This window comes from Geotrypetes seraphini, chromosome 3 (genome assembly GCF_902459505.1).
Source record: "Geotrypetes seraphini chromosome 3, aGeoSer1.1, whole genome shotgun sequence".
NCBI lineage: Eukaryota > Metazoa > Chordata > Amphibia > Gymnophiona > Dermophiidae > Geotrypetes > Geotrypetes seraphini.
This window is the reverse complement of record NC_047086.1, coordinates 96,627,486-96,642,650: the sequence shown is the minus strand read 5'-3', so window position 1 is coordinate 96,642,650 and position 15,165 is coordinate 96,627,486. Positions and strand designations below refer to the sequence as shown.

The window sequence follows — 15,165 nt, the reverse complement described above, 5'->3', positions numbered from 1 at the left end:
TCAATAACTCCCTCTTTCTGTTCCCAATCTCTTTGCCCCCCAAAATCTATTTTGTACCTGTGGTAAGCCATTCCAGCTCCCACCCTCATTCTTTAGTCGAGGGCCACTTATTCCATGACAAGCTGAATCATAAGAACATAAGAATTGCCATACTAAAACATATCGAAGGTCCATCAAGCCCAGTATCCTCTTTCCAAAAATGGCCAACTTAGGTCCCAAGTGCATGGCTAGATCCTAAGTAGCAAACCAGATTCCATGTTGCTCATCCTAGGAACAAGCTGTGGATTTTCCCAAGCCATCTCAATAATAGCCTATGGACTTATTTTTTTGGAAATTATTCAAACCTTTAAAAAAAAAAAAAAAATCTTTATTCATTTTCAAATTGAACAACAAGTGCGACAAAAATACATTATACAAGTAATTCCAATATAGCACACATAAAAATCTAGTAATGTAATAACCCCCACCCACCCTTCATCACATTTTCAACCGAAATAGAAATATACACTTGTTTTATAACATATCTTATAAAATTATTCCCAACTCCCCCCTCTCCCCTCGAGTATGCTATATATAAGAAAGAAAAGGAAAAAAAAGAATTGATGACTATTCATCACAATATTTTGCCAATGGCCCCCATATCTTTACAAAGTAATTATATGTCCCTTTTTGTACTGCTATTGCTCTTTCCATCTTAAAAATATGGCATAATGAAATCCACCAGAATGTGTAATTAAGATTCTTATAATTTTTCCAATTATTGATAATATGTTGAATGGCAACCCCTGTCATGATTAATAAAAGTTTGTTGTTATGTGATGATATTTGACTCTTCTTTCTCATAGCCATATCGAATAAAACAGTATCATAGGAAAGCGCAACATGATTTTCCAATAATGAGTTTATTTGAGACCAGATTGAATTCCAAAATATCTTAATATAGGGACAATAATAAAGTAGATGATCTAACGTCCCTGGTTCCAGATTACAGTGCCAGCATTTATTGGACTTAAAACTATCTAATTTTTGTAAACGAACAGGGGTCCAAAACGCTCTATGTAACAAAAAGAACCAAGTTAATTATTCAAACCTTGTCTAAACCTTGCTAAGCTAACTGAATTCACCACATTCTCTGGCAACGAATTCCAGGGTTTAATTACACGTGTGAAGACATATTTTCTCCGGTTTGTTTTAAATCTACAACTTAGTAGCTTTTTTCACATGCCCCCTAGTCCTAGTATTTTTGGAAAGAGTAAACAAACGATTCACATCTAGCCTTTCTACTCCACTCTGTATTTTATAGACCTCTATCATATCGCTGCTGAAGAGCCCTAGTCGCTTTAGCCTTTCCTCATAGGGAAGTCGTCCCATCCCTTTTATCAATTTCATCACCTTTCTCTGTATCTTTCCTAATTCCGCTGTACCATAGAGCCATACAAGGACTTTATAACATTTTCATCTTTGTTTTCCATTCCTTTCCTGATAATTTCTAACATTCTATTTGCTTAAGCCGAGGGTTTCAACGTATCCTTAGCAATGACACCTAGATCCTTTTCCTGAGCATTGACTCCTAACATAGAAGCCAGCATCACGTAGGTATAGTTTTGGGTTCCTCTTTCTCACATGCATCATTACATTACATTTCCAGACCACAATACCTCATGGATCGATGTGGTTCACAAAAATAGAAAACTGACATTCCCAGTGAACAACAAAGTAGACATCAATGAATTCAATTCTCTAAAAATTTTACAAACAAGAATGATTTCAGTAACTTTCTGTAATGTATATAAGAACAGGACCTGCCAAATAAAGATCTTGCTCACATTAAATGTCATCTGCCATTTTGATGTCTAGTCTTCCAGTCTCACAAGGTTCTCTTGCAATTTTTCAAATCCCCTTGTGATTTAACAACTTTGTCATCAGCAAATTTAATTCTTTAGTTATTCCCATCTCTAGATCATTGATCATATGTTAAAAAGCAGTGGTCCCAGCACAGACTTCTGAGGACTCCACTATTTACTCTTCTCCATTGAGAATATGGACCATTTAAACCTACTCTCTTTTTTTCTGTCTTTCAACCAGTTCTTAATCCATAATAGGACATTACCTCTTATCCCATGATTTTCTAATTTCTTCATAAGTCTTTCATGAGGTACCTTATATACTCGAATATAAGTTGACCTGAATATAAGTCGAGACCCCCATTTTCCCCCAAAAAAAATCCTGCGAGAACTTGCGGCAACCTATCAATGAGCGGTACAGGGCTGGCCGGGAGCACGAAAAGCTTGCTCCTTTGTGCCAGCCCAGGTGCGCAGCTGGCTACTACTTTTACAAAAGAGGATTTCAGCGCATACACGCTGAACCACCAGGGAACTAGGTATGCGAAGGAGGGAGGGTGGGTGATAATTATTAGTGTCGGCTGGGGCAGGAGATGGGAGGAATTCCTTCTGTCCCGGCCTAAGGTAGGCCTGCAAGAAGTCTGGGAGGGTTTCGGGTGGTCACTGGGGGATGACCCGAATATAAACCAGGACCCCCATTTTTGGGTCAATTTTGGGCCCAAAAATCCTGGTTTATATTCAAATATATATGGTAATTTCTCAAACACCTTTTCAAAATCCAAATACACAGTATCAGCCAGTTCACCTTTGTCCACATGTTCATTCACCCCTTCAAAGAAATGCCGTAGATTAATGAGGCAAGATTTCCCTTGACTAAATCCGTGTTGGCTTTCTCTCATTGATCCATGCTTATGTAAATGTTCTGTCATTTTATTCTTTATAATAGTCTCTACCATTTTGCCAGGCACTAACATCCGACTCGCCAGTGTATAATTTCTTGGATCATCCCTTTTTAAAAATTGGTGTCACGTTGGCCACCCTCCAGTTTTCCAGTCTGTGCTCTTCTATGAGCAGAGACACAATCACTTCCTTTTTACCGACTGAGATTAGTGTCCACACAGTCTTTTCTGTCCCTTCCTGTCAAAAGTCTTGGAGTGTAAAATGATCTTGATTCTTCTGCTGGTGAACTGCTCTGGGTCTCACCCTCAGCCAGGCCACTTTTTCCCCACCATCCTGAATTAAACATATCAGGATCTTTATCTCCACAGGCTATTGTCACTCCCACGAGTCTCCCTTAGTGTTTGGGCTTTGGGAGGAGATCAGGATGACCAAATGCCCAGTTCTCTCTCAGCATACACCTCTACCACCCCACCCCAACTCCATCCACTTAGCGTTCCTACACACACATCTCTTTGTGACTCCCAGAAGAATCTCCTGCCTCCTGCTCTGCAGCAGATGCATTCTTTTTTTTTTTTTTTTTTTTTTTTTTTTTGGGGGGGGGGGTTACATAGGTATTCTGAATTCAAGAGTGTATTTGACAGCTTTAGTCTAAAAAATATAAAACGTTAAAGTACATTAATTGCAAATACCTGCTTTGTGACAGATGTTGCAGCACAACCTGATTTTCAGTTAGTGCAGTTTACTGTAATACATCATAGTTTTTTTCTTGTTGTTTTGAATTTATTTATTGTTTGGTTTTAGCTCACATCTTTTTCAATAATAACTCAAAGTGAATTAAATTCAGGTAAGTAGGTACTTCCCTGCTCCTAAGGGGCTCTCACAGTCTTTAATGGTCATAATATAGTTTTATACTGTCTACATTAAACTAGCATTACTTTTCATTTCTATAGCATTTCTAGACCTATGCAGCTCTGTTCAATACCAACAAATTGATGTGTGAATTTGGGGCCAGGGGACCGCTTTAATACCTCCATCCCTAAACTGTGTTTGACTACTAAATATGAGAAATAATTAACCATAGTTCAAATATATTGCAGACAGATATTATGCTTTGCATTCAAATCCTGCAAACAGCTTTGTTTTTATATGAATAGTTTGCCTCTTTGAAATGGAAGAATGATTAACTTTCCAAAATAACAGCAGTTCTAAAACAAATTCATACTTCTGGGTCATGTATCTTCCTCATCATGGATGACCAAACAGACCTACATCAGTAGTTTAGCAGTATGAACTTTAAAACTCCACAATACTTGGTTAAAAATCCACATGTATTTTTTCTTTGCACGTTTCAGGTATTTATTACTACTACTTACCACTTATATAGTGCTGAAAGGCTATTTGAAGGATTTTTCTTCATAATTTTATCTTGTTGCCATTTTTACTTCCCATGTCAGTGTGAATCCGAAGTCAGAGTATTTTGTTTGTAGAAATAGCAAACCAGAGTTCTGAGTTAATGTGTTTTTTCTCTGCTGTTTATCCTTCTAGGGTGATGGATTCGGAGATGCATTAAAAAGCATGTCGGGGGGTAATGCAGAAATAGGAAAGCAAGGCTGCCATCCCTTTTATGAGTCTGTAATTGTCAATCCATTTATTGCTGAAGTAAGTGCAACATATTAAGAGAAGAGTAAATTAGGATGCCTTTAAAAAGAACTGATTTACAGGATATCATTAAGGTCTTTTAAACTCTCAGGGACTGTAATTGAATAAAATAGCTATTTAATCATCATTGAGTTGCTCTTCATAATTTAGAGTATTCTAGTATGTGTTTTTAAAAGAAAACTTTTATAAAGTGGATTTTTTTCTTTAATAAATGCACTTTTTGTTTGCAGTAGAAATTGTCCAGTATTTTAAGCTATAAATCAGGAGAGAAAACCCTGATGTTAATAATTCAAAATGATAGAAAAGTAACAGTGAACAAAATGGTTTTTGTACAGGCTGAATCGATTTACACAACGTACCAACACAGCCCTCCTGAGAGCTTTGCAGAAGTTCTGCTAAGAACAGGGAAATTAGCAGAAACCAAAAGTGAAGGAGAAAATCTTTTTCCAGCTACAGAAGGTAAGAACCAAAGCAAAGTATTAACAAACATTTGTGCTACATGCATTCTTTATTAGCCATTTAAACTATGTTGGACTTTTTACAGAATTTTAGATACAGTTTTAACACAATAGAAAAATTGATTGGAGAGTCGATATTATAGCTATCACTATAACTATCATTCAGCAGCTTTTATAGGGAATCTACGGGCTCCTTTTACTAAGGTATGCTAGCAGATTTAGGCCCTCTTTTACTAAGGTGCGCTAACCGATTAGCACGCGCTAAATGCTAATGCATGCATGTTAGTCTATGGATGCGTTAGCATTTAACATGTGCTAATTCGATTAGCACACCTTAGTAAAAGAGGGGGTTAGTGCGTGCTAAATTCTAAGAAACCTATAGAAATGGGCTACATGGCACATAATGGACACAAATTCGTTGCACACTCTAAATCCATTAGCACGCCCTAGTACAAAGAGCCCTGTATCACTTGTCGGTCAAAGACAGTGAAATTCAGGTACACCCTCCTCTATTTGCAGTTCAAAGCTGGATATTTAAAGAGTGCAATTGTTTTTAGATGGCTTGCCAAAATGTGAGCAAAAGTTCATCACCTTTGTTGAGCTTTTCTAGGGCGCACAGATTGGGAGTATTCCTAGTTGTTTGTGTTCTTTTATTTGGAAAGTCTGTATTTGGAGGATGATTTCATTTGTGTTTATAGCTTTCGATGTTTTAAAATGTGTTGTCTGTGCTAAATAATGGAGACTGTTCTAATGCAGTTGTCACAATAAATGAAGATGTTGCTTTGTTAGAAAAGGTTTTCTATCAGCTTTGCATTCCCTTGTGGACTGTTCATGATTTGTTGAAAACCTCATTCCATAATGATGTATCATTGTTTAATGTGTGAGAAAAAAATCAAGATGTCTGTCATTTGCAATTTGCCTCTGTGTTGTATTACTAAAATGTGGTGATCATGTGCTGACTGTATTTTAATCTATGTCCTACCCCATATGCAGAGTAGCATCAGTTACCGTATTTTCACGCAAATAACGCGCACCCGTGTAAAACGTGCACACGGGTATAGCGCGCAGAAATCACGATGATATGTACAAAAACTTTTGTATACCGCGCTCACGGGTATACCGCGCATGATGCCCGACACTCCTTTCGCCCGCCCTGACTTTCCGTGCGCTGTCCCGACTCTCCGTTCACCCCCCCCTGACTTCCGTGCACTGCCCTGACTTTCCGTGCGCTGTCCCGACTCTCCGTTCACCCCCCCTGACTTCCGTGCACTGCCCTGACTTTCCGTGCGCTGTCCCGACTCTCCGTTCACCCCCCCTGACTTCCGTGCACTGCCTTGACTTTCCGTGCGCTGTCCCGACTCTCCGTTCACCCCCCCTGACTTTCCGTGCACTGTCCCCCCTTGAAGTCCTGTCCCCCCTTGAAGGTCTGTCCCCATCCTGAAAGCCTGATGCCCCCCCCGACGTCCGATACATCCCCCCCCCCGGCAGGACCACTCGCACCCCCACCCCAAAGAACCGCCGACTCCCCAACAATATCGGGCCAGGAGGGAGCCCAAACCCTCCTGGCCACGGCGACCCCCTAACCCCACCCCGCACTACATTACGGGCAGGAGGGATCCCAGGCCCTCCTGCCCTCGACCCAACCCCCCCTCCCCCCCCAACGACCGCCCCCCCCAGGAACCTCCGACCGCCCCCCCAGCCGACCCGCGACCCCCCCTGGCCGACCCCCCCGACCCCTCCACCCCCCTTCCCCGTACCTTTGGTAGTTGGCCGGACAGACGGGAGCCAAACCCGCCTGTCCGGCAGGCAGCCAACGAAGGAATGAGGCCGGATTGGCCCATCCGTCCTAAAGCTCCGCCTACTGGTGGGGCCTAAGGCGCGTGGGCCAATCAGAATAGGCCCTGGAGCCTTAGGTCCCACCTGGGGGCGCGGCCTGAGGCACATGGTCGGGTTGGGCCCATGTGCCTCAGGCTGCGCCCCCAGGTGGGACCTAAGGCTCCAGGGCCTATTCTGATTGGCCCACGCGCCTTAGGCCCCACCAGTAGGCGGAGCTTTAGGACAGATGGGCCAATCCGGCCTCATTCCTTCGTTGGCTGCCTGCCGGACAGGCGGGTTTGGCTCCCGTCTGTCCGGCCAACTACCAAAGGTACGGGGAAGGGGAGTGGGGGGTCGTGGGGGTCGCCAGGGGGGTCGCGGGTCGGCTGGGGGGGCGGTTGGAGGTTCTTGGGGGGGGCGGTCATTGGGGGGAGGGGTTTTTGCGTCGAGGGCAGGAGGGCCTGGGATCTCTCCTGCCCGTAATGTAGTGCGGGGTGGGGTTAGGGGGTTGCCGTGGCCAGGAGGGTTTGGGCTCCCTTCTGGCCCGATATTGTCGGGAAGTCGGCGGTCCTTCGGGGTGGGGGTGCGAGTGGTCCTGCCGGGGGGGGGGGATGTATCGGACGTCGGTTAGTCGGCCGGGCAAGAGGGCTTGGGCTCCCTCTTGCTCCGATCGTGGATGCGGGTGCGGGTGGGAGCGCGTGCGAGCGGTCGTTCGGGGTGGGGGTGCGAGCGGTCCTGCTGGGGGGGTGAATTGGGCGTCGGGCGGGGTGGGAACTATGTTTAAAAACTTTTGTATACCGCGCTCACGCATATAACGCGCGAGGGGTATGCGCGGTAGGTAAAAACGCGTATAACGCGCGCGTTATATGCGTGAAAATACGGTACATCAGAAAAAAAAGTGAAACTGTTTTTATGTTGTTTTTTTAAATCCTAGTTTAGACATATGGATCTGTCTCTTGAGAATAATTGTGAAGTAGTAGTTTTAACCTCAAATGAATTTTTCTTATTTATTTCTGTACCTTAGTAGACTCTTTGGTTGTTTTAAGGGTTGATATCACTTACTGATTATGACACTAAACTTCATATTGATGAAGTGCTTCTCCAAAAGATAATGGAGTATTTTTATTCATGTAAGACTGCTTTGGGGTTCTCATAATTTAGTCTGCTACTTGAAATCTGGGACACATTTTTGATCTACTGATAGTAATGCAGTGCTTATTGAAACTGGAATATTGTAGAATTTCAATACCAATATTATATGGTACTTTTGCTGTACCATAGTCAGACCGATTTAAAATTCACAATTAGTCTTGGGATGCATTCTGTGTTCTGTTCTATAGATTAGTGATCTAAGGTAAGTTGCTGTTTAATACAGTGGTGCCTCGCATAACGAACGCCTCGCACAGCGAACGCTTCACACAACGAACTTTATGTCTTGCTCCCTACAACGAACTTCGTTTCACACAACGAAGTCGCCCGAGCTGCATCCTTCCGCGCAGGCACTGCGCTTAACTGCCCTCTCTCCGCCTGGCTCCCTCTTGCCCCCCCGACTCCCCGACACGATCGGGGCAAAAAGGAGCCCAAGCCCTCTTGCCCCGCCGATTCCCCAACTCCCCGACAATATCGGGCCAGGAGGGAGCCCAAGTCCTCCTGGCCACGGCGACCCCCTAACCCCACCCTGCACTACATTACGGGCAGGAGGGATCCCAGGCCCTCCTGCCCTCGACGCAAACCCTCCCTCCCCCCAACGACCGCCCCCCCCAAGAACCTCCGACCGCCCCCCCAGCCGACCCGCGACCCCCCTGGCCGACCCCCACGACACCCCCAACCCCCTTCCCCGTACCTTTCTGTAGTTGGCCGGACAGACGGGAGTCAAACCCGCCTGTCCGGCAGGCAGCCAACGACGGAATGAGGCCGGATTGGCCCATCCGTCCCAAAGCTCCGCCTACTGGTGGGGCCTAAGGCGCCTGGGCCAATCAGAATAGGCCCGGGAGCCTTAGGTCCCTCCTGGGGGCGGGGCCTGAGGCACATGGGCCCAACCCGACCATGTGCCTCAGGCCCTGCCCCCAGGAGGGACCTAAGGCTCCCGGGCCTATTCTGATTGGCCCAGGCGCCTTAGGCCCCACCAGTAGGCGGAGCTTTGGGACGGATGGGCCAATCCGGCCTCATTCCGTCGTTGGCTGCCTGCCGGACAGGCGGGGTTGGCTCCCGTCTGTCCGGCCAACTACAGAAAGGTACGGGGAAGGGGGTTGGGGGTGTCGTGGGGGTCGGCCAGGGGGGTCGCGGGTCGGCTGGAGGGGCGGTCGGAGGTTCTTGGGGGGGGGCGGGCGTTGGGGGGAGGGGGGGTTTGCGTCGAGGGCAGGAGGGCCTGGGATCCCTCCTGCCCGTAATGTAGTGCAGGGTGGGGTTAGGGGGTCGCCGTGGCCAGGAGGACTTGGGCTCCCTCCTGGCCCGATATTGTCGGGGAGTTGGGGAATCGGCGGGGCAAGAGGGCTTGGGCTCCCTTTTGCCCCGATCGTGTCGGGGAGTCGGGGGGGCAAGAGGGCTTGAGCTCCCTTTTGCCCCGATCGTGTCGGGGAGTCGGGGGGGCAAGAGGGCTTGAGCTCCCTCTTGCCCCGATCGTGTCGGGGGTGCCAGGGACCACACGGAGTCACCCACCGTACCACCCGATTCGGGTAAGCGCAGGTATCGGTGGGTGGCTTATTTGCGGGGGGGGGTGCCTTATTTTACATTTTTTTCTAAAAAGGGGGGGCTGTCTTATTTGATGGCCCTGCCTTATCATCGGGGAAACACGGTAGAAAAAAAAAAAAAATGAACAGTTAAGTCTCAGTTTTTGCCGCTGAGACTCTGCCCTCTCTCACTGTAAAATTAGACTCTACTTAGTCTGTCTTTAAATTTAAAAAATGTGTGTTGTTTTAAAAAACAATTATGTTTTAGATGTATCTAAATAAAAATAATAACCAAAAATTTATCTTTTTTTATGTCATCTTAGCATATTTTATGCTACAGAACGAATTATTTTTTTTTAACATGTATTGTTATGGGAAAACGCGTTTCACATAACGAACTTTTCGCATAACAAACTTGCTCCTGGAACGAATTAAGTTCGTTGTGTGAGGCACCACTGTATATTCGAGTCATTTTGAGACTTGAGAACATAAGAATTGTCAAACTGTTTGACTAAAGGTCCTTCAAGCATAATTGCCTGTTTTTCAAGAGTAGCAAATCCAGATCACAAATAACCTGTCAAGTTCCCAAAAATTAATTTATACTTTATTTATAGCCTGCCTTTAAGAAGGCAGATTACAGACTTACATACATAATAAATATGCAGGACAACTTAAAATCTTACAACACATAAACAATATCTTAAACAATCTTCTATTACAATGAACTGTCAAGAGTCATAATTTCTTCCTACAAAATAAATGACGCTCCAACATTTTCTTAAAATCACACATGTCCTTCTGCTGTCTGATATAAACTTGGAGTTTATTCTATTTGGTGGGGCCTGCACAGGAGAACACACTAGATCTCACCACTTCCAAATGCAATTTATTTTGGCGTGGAATAATCAAGTCAGAATGCCCTGCAGAGCATAGTGTATGAGTGGGTACATAGGGTGACTCACATTCCTGCATATATTTTGGTGCCAGTTGACACATACTCAAATAGACCAGCAATAACAACTTATATTGAGCTCTATACTCCAATACAAGGTAACATAATATGAGGAAACATGATCCTATCTCTTTACTCTAAACTTAGCATGAATTATAGAATTTTGAGTCACTTGTAACGAATGCATGGTAGAGGAAGCTAGAATCCCATGCTTCTTTCTCCCAGGGATAAACAGTTGCTTATAATAATAGTTCATGGACTTTACATCCAGGAACTTCTCCAAATCTTTTTTAAACTCAGCTACAGTAACTGCTTTTACCATATTCTCTGGGGGGAAAAATCCAGAGCTTTAATGTGCAGCGAACAATGGTGTACAATCAGGGCCTTCAAGGGATTCAGGGGATCTCTAGCTCTGCAGTGAAGCTGCATTCTCTCCCTCTTGCCAGTCTAGAAACTCTCTCTCCCTTCTTTCCAGTTTGAGTCCAGCAGTTCTCTTGACAGCCTCCACAAATCTAGCAGATGCCATCTCCTTCCCTTCCGCAAGTCCTGCACCTTTCATGCTTCTCTTCCCCAGTCCCTCAAATCTGTCTCCTTCGCCGACTACAGCAGCCGGCCTTAGAATCTTTCTTCTGCCACGTCTCACCCTCCTCTGATGTAATTACTGGTTGTACAGGGGCAGGATGTAGCAGAGGAAAGGTTCAGGGTCAGTGTTTATCACTGCTGCAGCCAGTGAAGAAGACAGGTTTTTTTTAGGGACCAGGGCAGGGCCCATAGGAGAGACAGAGAAGGACATCTGCTGGATTTGTGAGGAGTGGGGCTATCTCACACTACTAAAGGAGGAAGGGAGAGCTACTGGACTTAAACTAGGAAAAGGAGGAAGGGAGAGAGCTGCTGGACTCTGTAGGGAGGATGGGGGTCAGAAGAACTGCTGGACTTGCTAATGGGTGGGAGTAAGGAAGGGGATCAAGGAAAGAGGGAGAGATAATGAACTATCAGAGAGGAACTAGAGAGAAAGAGGGAGAAATGTGAACTACCCACAAAAAAGGGGGTGCTGAGAGAGAATGGGAGATGTGGAACTGTGAGAAATGGAGGGAAGAGAGGTGCCAGATGTAAAGAGGTAGGGACACATGCTGCACTGGGGTGGTGGAGGGGGAGAGATGTTTGTTAATGGACTTTGAATGGATCCATAGTGAAGATGAAAGAATAGGTTTCAGTAGTTTCAAGAAGGAGAAGTTAAGATATTCCCTCAAAGAAGCCATGAAGTATAGAATTCCAAAGGTAGGGACCAACATATGAGAAGGCTCTTTTCCTTATTGCTTGAAGTTTTATTACTCTAGGACCTGGGATTTCAAATTGGTCACAGAATGATGATTTTAGAGTTCTACTGGGTTGATATTTAATTAGTTTTTTTATATAGATAATTGAGAAGTAAAAGATTCCAGGCTTTGAAAACTAGGCAAAGTAATTTGAATTCAATCCGCTTAGTCAGTTCAGCTCAAACAGAATTGGAGTAATATGGTTGCAGATGTGTGCACCTGTTAGGAGTCTAGCTATTCTGTTTTGAATTAACTGTAGGCGTGACAGATTGCCTATGCTTGACACTAGGAATAATGTGTTACAGTAATCTAAGTGACTAGTAATGAAAGCATGAGTTAGTTTTGTTAGATTATTTACTGAAAGCACAGGTTTTAGATGCTGAAAAAATATTAAATGGTAGAAGCACATTTTTACTACATGGCTTATTTGCAGAGTGAAGCTTAATTCAGAGTTACAATGCATTCCTAAGGTTAAGAATTTGTGCTTGAGTTGGATGGGTTTGCTGGCTAGTTCAGGAAGTTTGCATAATACAGAATGGCTGCGTGATAGCCACATAACGGGTGATTTTTTCTGTGTTATCAATTAGGCTGTTGTCTGCAAGCCGATGTTAAGATCAATCAATTTACTATTAAGGTCAGAGAGCACATCTTAGTTGTTATCCAGAAATATAAGTAATAATAATAATAATTTATTTCTTATATACCGCCAAAGCCATAGTAGTTTGAGGCGGTTTACAATGAAGAAGGACTGGACAATCAGCAAAATGTTACATTGGTAGAATCAGAGAAACTAGGTATCGGAGAAATGATACAATCAGAGAAAATTGGAGCAATCAGGGAAAATGGTACAATCAGCAAAAATGGTACAATCGGCGAAAGATGGAGCAATCAGGGAAAATGGTACAATCGGCAAGTAGTTGAATGTCACCCTCAAATATATGAAATTTGATGTTCCATGACCCTAGTAATTTTGCTAAAGAAACCAGATACAAGTTAAAGAGGGTTGGTGATAATAAAGATCCTTGCCCAACACCTGACATAACGGATTTACTGGCTGACCATTCATTGTTCCAATAAACCGAACAGAATCCATTGATGAAGTAAGAAATGAACTATTGCAGAACTGTGGAATTCAAACCAAACTTTCTAAGTCTCTGGAGAAGTTTCAGTGAGAGATTGTATCAAAAGCTGCAGTTAATTCTAATTCTGGGGGTGGCAAATCTGGTAACCCTAATTATCCCAGGACAAGCAGGCAGCATATTCTCTACATGTGGGTGACATCACCGACAGAGCCCCCTAGCGGACGTTTTCACAAGCAGACTTGCTTGAAGACCTTCCAGCTTGCGATTGGCCCACACATGCGCGTGTGCCCCTCCCGCCCGGTCTAGGGCATGCATCTCCTCAGCATGGCCTCAGTTCAATGTTTTCCGCGGAGCCAGAAGCACTGCTCCCTTGCTACGTGCGATCTCGTTATCCTTCTTGCACTGCGGCTTTCTTTTTTATTTTCATCTAAGTCGCTGTGCCCGCGTCTTTGTTATTTTTCTTTCGTGTATTTTCGACCGGGGCTCCGGTCTTGCTCTGGCCACTTAGCCTCACGGGGCCGCAGCCATCCATTTGCTTATGTCCCGGCCTCGCTCAAGGTTCAAAAACTGTACTAAGTGCAACCAGGTTATCTCCATCACGGATCCCCATCGTTGGTGTGTTGAGTGCCTGGATGCGGAGCATCGCGCTGAGTCATGTTCACGTTGTGTGACTTTGCAACCGCGAGCTCTTCGTTGGAGAGTGTCCAAGATTCTTCAACTGTTTGGCCCTATGGATCCAGTGGGACAGGCCTCGAGCTCGGCCTCGGCATCGGGGCCCTCGGCCTTGAAATCCCCCTCGACTTTGAAGACCCCGGCCTCGGTTCCTCCTACTACCTCAGCCTCGGGTAAGTCTCCTTTTGCCTCCTCAGGTATGCCAGCGAGAAGCCTACCTCGGAGTCTCATGCGAGTGCCACTTCATCGGCCTCTTCAAAACATCATTCTAAGCGTGCCTCCTCACGTAGGGAATACTCTTCCTCAAGGTCACCCCCGAAGGAGCACACTGCTGCACCCCAGAACCAACCTCCCTTGGTCTCAGTGCCGATGTTCAAGGACATGCTTAAGGCAATCCTTACCTCACAGCTTTCCTCAGTGGTGAGCCAACTGGTCCCAGCCTCGACGCCTTTGCCCTCGGTCTCGACCCACCCTATTGACCAGCCTGAGCGTACTTAGCTTGAGCCTCGGGGTTGCACACGTAAGACTCGCAGTATTCCCTCGAGCGGTTCTTCAGCCCCGGATTCGGGGCCTGTGACTTTCTGGGGTCCTCCTAAAAGGTTGCGGTCTTCCCCGCCTCTTCGAGGTAGGTGTCCGACCGTGAAACCCTCCAAGCACACCCTTGTCCTCGAACTGGACTCTACCATGCATTCTCTCTCGAGGCACCAGGCTGCCTCCTGAGGATCTTCCTCGAAGCCAGCGGAAGAATTTTCCTTTGCCCTGTCTTCTCCGGGGCTCTGAATGAGGGTCCCTCGGACTCCGGGGTCCTCTCCGACCCATCTTGTGCGGGGTCATTCCTCGACGCCTCCAAGGCACTTTAGCCGAGCCTCCTCGATTTCCCATTCTTGGGAATCCGAGGCTCCAGCGTGCTACTCGAGGGAGATTTCTCCCTTTTTCTCTGCTGCCCCGAGATCTCATTCTGGATCCCCTCCTGAAGATGAGTCGTCTTCTTGGAACTCTTCCTTCATTCGTTTCATTGCTGACATGGGCAAGGCTTTGAACCTGGACCTCCAGTCGGAGTCCTGTTATACCCAGGAATTCCTGGCGGAGATGGGGGTTTCTCATCCCCCCGTGAAGTGCTCCGCTTGCCTTTGCACCAGGTTCTCCGGCAAACTTTCCTGCAAAAGCTAGAGACCCCTTATATGGTCCAGGCTATTCCCTCTAAGTTGGAGTCCCGCTACCGGACAATTCCAGTTAAGAGATTTGAGAGTTCTCAGCTTTCTCACCAATCCCTGGTGGTTGAGTCTTCTTTGAAGAAGTCCAACCCCTCAAAGGTGTATGCTGCCTTCCCGCCAGGGCGGGAGGGCTGTACGATGGACAAGTTTGGTTGCCGTCTTTATCAAAACTCGATGATTGTGAACCGTGTCCTCAACTATAACTTTATCTTTACGTCCTATCTCCGGTTCTGTGTGGAAGCCCTTCACTCGTTCCAGGCGGACGTGCCAGATTCTCGTCGTCAGGCGTTTCGTCTCCTCGAGGAGACTCTCTCCCAGCTCCGGCTCTATATGTTCCAGGTGGCCTATGACGACTTCGAGTTGTCCTCGAGAGTCACGGCTTTTGTGATCGCCATGCGTCGTCTTGCTTGGCTCAGAATTGTTGATATGGATCCGAATCTCCAGAATCGTCTAGCCAATCTCCCTTGCATGGGTAATGAGCTATTTGATGATTCCATCGAGGCGGCTACTAAGCGCCTCTCGGAGCCGGCAGTACAAGATTCTCTCTGGAGGTATCCACAGAAAACTACTCCTGCTCACTCTCGGCC

The 15,165-nt window shown here is 45.8% G+C and overlaps 1 protein-coding gene across 1 annotated transcript in view; it reads left to right on the top strand.

Moving 5' to 3' along the window:
• Positions 1–15,165, top strand: part of NBAS (NBAS subunit of NRZ tethering complex) — an 852,905-nt gene that overhangs the window by 409,772 nt on the left and 427,968 nt on the right. Inside the window, exons 35-36 of the mRNA XM_033937554.1 lie at positions 4,287–4,400; positions 4,736–4,859. Of these exons, the coding sequence (XP_033793445.1) occupies positions 4,287–4,400; positions 4,736–4,859 (238 nt within the window). The remainder of the gene's footprint in view (positions 1–4,286; positions 4,401–4,735; positions 4,860–15,165) is intronic.